This window comes from Oppia nitens, unplaced genomic scaffold (genome assembly GCF_028296485.1).
Source record: "Oppia nitens isolate AA-2021 unplaced genomic scaffold, nextdenovo-longstitch-racon4-pilon3 scaffold4_pilon_pilon_pilon, whole genome shotgun sequence".
Classification (NCBI taxonomy): domain Eukaryota; kingdom Metazoa; phylum Arthropoda; class Arachnida; order Sarcoptiformes; family Oppiidae; genus Oppia; species Oppia nitens.
The window spans coordinates 2,197,023-2,201,907 of record NW_026533232.1 but is presented as its reverse complement, the minus strand read 5'-3'; the positions used below and the strand labels follow the sequence as shown (position 1 = coordinate 2,201,907).

At 27.0% G+C, this 4,885-nt stretch overlaps 1 protein-coding gene across 1 annotated transcript; it reads right to left on the bottom strand.

Moving 5' to 3' along the window:
• Positions 1-1,470: 1,470 nt before the first annotated feature.
• Positions 1,471-4,398, bottom strand: LOC128960131 (carcinine transporter-like). The gene is made up of 8 exons (XM_054306203.1): positions 4,273-4,398; positions 3,512-3,793; positions 3,256-3,359; positions 3,004-3,158; positions 2,728-2,896; positions 1,916-2,561; positions 1,678-1,835; positions 1,471-1,543 (listed from the first exon to the last, which is right to left on the bottom strand). The coding sequence occupies exons 1-8, from the start codon at positions 4,396-4,398 to the stop codon at positions 1,471-1,473; spliced, it is 1,713 nt and encodes a 570-aa protein (XP_054162178.1).
• Positions 4,399-4,885: the final 487 nt, after the last annotated feature.

Genomic DNA, 4,885 nt, shown 5'->3' with positions numbered 1-4,885 from the left:
TAATAAATAATTTTTTTTTTAAATAGTTTTTAAAAGTTAAAGTAGTGTCCCTTACAAATGGTTGCACACCCTTTGCGAAACACCTCAAAACCGCCGGTTGGACTCAAAAACACATTGAGATCGAGCGTATCGTTTATCAATAGTGTAGCGCTCACTGATGTGGTGTAGGAATAACCCAAAACTGTTGAACACTTTTTCAGATAAGCCAACTGTAAATAAATAACTTTTTCGTACAGATATTTGCCCTGAAGTGGACCGGTCTGTATCAGCCATAAGGTTTCGCGTTGAAAGTTAACTATTTTATATTATAATAAATAAATAAAAAGCAATTAACATAAAACATATTCAACATATTTGTTAAGATAATTTATTAGACACCTCCAGCATCGTTGACAGATCTGGCCAATACTACCAGTGTGTTGACAGCACGTTGTTGATCACCGCTGGCGGCACTGTTACCACCACATTGGACCAGTTGGTTGGCACCTGAATCTTGTGATGTATGTGGATTGCAATCGGCTTCTCGTGTAAATGTACGAACCAGTGTATAATTGCCGGCATCCTTACCCTCACAGCTATCAAAGTTACCAATTTGTATGAGTCCTATCCTTGCTATAAATACAAACAATTTTTTTTTTTAATTTTAATAATTTAATATCTAAATTATTTATAGTACCTGGAACTTTATGATGATGCTGATGATGCCCGGCTGATATTAATGCTTAAAAAATTAATACATAAATTTTAGCTTTATTATGAAATAATAATAATAATAATAACTCTCAATAATAATAATTAAAATATAAAAGCTTACCGATTTTAACTGTAAGTATAATTGCTAACACTTTGTACATTTTATTTTAAATTTTTTTATACAATACAAATTTAATAAATATAATAAATTTGATAAAAATAAATAAATATAACAACTACAATATATAATTAATTCAACAATTATATTTATAGTTATACTGAAATTGACATAATTTCAAACATTTCACTATATATATTAACATAATTATTAAATAACCTCTATTTAGTCATTTTTGTTAATTAAAACATATGATAAACATTGAATTTTATAATTTTGTAATAAAGCTTTAGAAATTGTCTAAAATAATTTTATGTAAATCATTTTTAAATAATTGTTATATTCATAAATAAATAATAAAAATATTTTTTAAAAATAAGTTTAAAATATTTAGATTTTAGATTTAAATTTTTAATACTTTATTGTTCTAAATATAATACTTTAGATATTAATTAAATAAATTAACACGTATACATAACTATTAAATTTTATTCAGTAAATTTTTTTTATAAATTTATTTAATTTTTTTTTAAAAATTAATATAATAAACTAAAAAATATAATACGTAATCATATGATTTTATCAATACATTAAATTATATAAAAAATAAAACATATATTGATATTTAAATGTCTAATTATACAATGAATTAAAAATAATTAATGAAAAGCATTTAGATTTTCTAATTCTTTAGCATCGATATTGTCCGCAATTTTTGTTATAGATTTTGTGCTATAAAAAATAAAATAAAAATAAATAAATGTTTTGAAATTTATTGTGTATATCAAAAATTTACTACTTTTAACATAAAACTACATAAAATTACTGAATAAATTACTGTTCAATTGATAAATATTATGACATACTTTGCAAATGAAAAATATTTTTGATTTTTACCAAAAACACTGCCTTCGTGTATAGTTTGCGGTAAATTAACATTCAATGTTTCCGGTAATATAGTGCTAACAAAACTAATTATTATGCCTAATATTCCTAACACTAGTAATGAAATCCAGAGATCAGTCTATATAGAAATTAATTAACATAATTAATAAATTTAGTAAAACTAAAAATTAATTATAAAAATTTAAATAAAAGTAATACCAAAAACACGACATAAGGCATTATAATATTGGCCACCATTGAGGCCATAGTGCCGATGCCTAGACCCTGATTACGTATTGCCGTCGGGTATAGTTCGGCGCCCTGTTGGTAGACTATCATAAAAGTCAGTGTAACGCAAAACTTGCCTAACATTGCCATAACAGTGCTGACAACGGGATACTCGACCGGAGTTATAGCCGGCACACATAGTGATAGACCGCACAACAACATAAATAATGCGAATGTCCAGCGCCGACCTAATCGTGTTTCCATAGAAAACCAACCGACCAAATAGGCTGGTATCTCGACAACAGACAATAGGAAAAAGTTGATAAACTCGTTGCCGGAAAAGTTATAGACATTCATTTGGATGCCATAATAAATGCCCGAACAGATCATCCAATTAACTGACATTATAATTAAATTTCGCCGAAGTATTGGATTCTTTAAAAATACGACTAAAGCGTTGTCTACCTTTTCAGTCGCTTGATTCTCATTGGACATGGATTTGCCGACTGCTTTCAACTTTTCCATCAGATGTTGAACTGGAGGTCTACCGTTAAGTTTAGCCATTTCCTGCAATTGTCGCTCAGCTTCGGTATATTTCTGATTCATTATCAGCCAACGCGGAGACTCGGGTAATAGTCTTTGTATAATAAGACAAATAAAAAATAAAATAAAAATTATTAATTAAATCATTGATTTAAAAATATATATATAGTATATATTAATCTGTTATATAGTTATAATAATAAATAATAAATTTGTATTATTTATAATAGTTTTTTGAAAATATATTAAAATATAATTACTTCCAATAACAGAAAAATATGGCTACAGTGGCAACACATATACCATTCAATAGCGCCCAATCGCGGGTCAGGTATGCAACCAATGGCACAAAACACATACCGATAACCCAACCAATACATGCAACCGAATTCATTAGTGTCCGATAAGACGGACCAACCAATTCAACAACTGTTTTGAAACATTGAAATTATTATTAAATTTAAAATTGAAATAAATATAATAATCAATATATATATATATATATATATATATTATTAAATATATAATATTTTTACGTATAATAAATGGCAATTGATAAAATGAGGGAACAATTAGTCCAGTAAATCCACGAAATATTAGAAAACTTGTTAGATCTCTAAGTATAGTTGGACTTAATATTGTTGCGATTATAACAAACAATGTTATTTGATATGTACGCCGACGACCGATTCTGCAAATAGTTATTATTATTATTAATTTTTTATAATTTGATTTATATAAAACATTATTTAAATAAAAGATACAATAAATGAATATAAAATGCTAACTTATCGGACAGCCAACCAAAAAACGGTGTGCCCACTAATGTGCCAATACTTGCGACATTGAAAGTCAAACTAACATAATTGCTTCGATCACATACCAGATCTAACTATTGAATCATAAAAATTTCAATCAAATAACAAAAAAAAACAATTGCAAAAGTTATCCAATTTTAATATATGTTAATCAATTTATTTTTAATAGTAGACAAGTTAGTAAAGTTTGAAAATTTAAAATGTACATGTTAAATTATACACTTACTACTGTAACGGCATTGTTGTCATAAAAGTAATGATCATAAGACCAGCCATCACTGCACGGCTTGACCGGCAGTACCGATATATTCATTGCCGACTTATATGTGGAAATGTTGGCCTCATTTGTTACAAAATAGTTATAATCAATATCATACATATTACATGAATCGTGTGTTTCAGTGCCATAGTATGGGTCGATCACTGCCGGACTAATAAGTGATATTTGCTCATCAATGGTGCGGTTAGCCAATTGATTGACATTACACCAATGTTTTGGTGTCGATATCTAATATTAGTATTTTTATATTAATCTTAATAGCACACACACACACACACACACACACACACACACACACACACACACACACACACACACACACACACACACACACACACACACACACACACACACACACACACACACATACATACATACAATACATATATATAAAGATCACATTAAATGTATGATACAGTTTTAGGAGACCCTGTCTATTTTATTTTGTATTATTGTCTATATTTATGTATAGCATCATAAGTTTAGAAGAGTAGCCATAAACAGTTAGTCAGTTTTATAACGGAACGGTACTTTGTACACCAAACTGGCTGTTATTCACGTATGAATTAACAATAAGCAACAGTGGCTCACTAGGGAATCGAACCCAGGGCATTGTACCAGATGTGTTGTTTTTAGGTAATACATGCAAACAGCCTCCACATTACACTATTAACATATATTTTACACAAATACAGATAATTACTTACCATAAATATAGCTGTTATCGCATAAAACGGTAATAATAGTGCCGATGCAGCCAAATATAAAACGGCAGTACGTTTTTGATAGTAACCAAATTCGCCCACTTCTGTTAGTATGTCCTCAAAATTCATGATAATATTGATTTTAGTTTATTATTTTAGACATAAAAAATATTTAAAATTTTAATATAATATCAATATTTATGAGTATTTTTTAAATATATATAATAATTATACAGTTAATAATATTAATACAGTTTAATAATGAAATTGATAGATAAAAAATAGTTCAATAATAAAAATTGGGAATCTTTTTAGTTTATTATATAGAGTTATAATAATGAGTTATAAAGTCTATGTTTAAAAAAATTAATAATTGTTTTGTTGGAATTTAAATGACTCAACAATAAACAACAAACTAAAACAAAATAATTATAAATTCAATGAATCACGAATACAATTAAATATTATTAAGTGTTATTAATATAATATATTTTAATAACATACAAATATTTTATGTTTATATTAATTTTTATTTACCTCTATTAAGTACAGTATATTTTTAAAATGTAAAAAATTTAACTTATCATTATAAAATTATTTTGCTTTTTTCCAAATA

Excerpts from the sequence above, each read along its gene's own strand:
- LOC128960131 (XM_054306203.1), bottom strand. The coding sequence starts at position 4,398 with ATGAATTTTGAGGACATACTAACAGAAGTGGGCGAATTTGGTTACTAT. Across the intron at positions 3,794-4,272 it reads CGATAACAGCTATATTTATG|ATATCGACACCAAAACATTG; the intron begins GTAAGTAATTAT and ends TACTAATATTAG. Across the intron at positions 3,360-3,511 it reads ACAACAATGCCGTTACAGTA|TTAGATCTGGTATGTGATCG; the intron begins GTAAGTGTATAA and ends ATGATTCAATAG.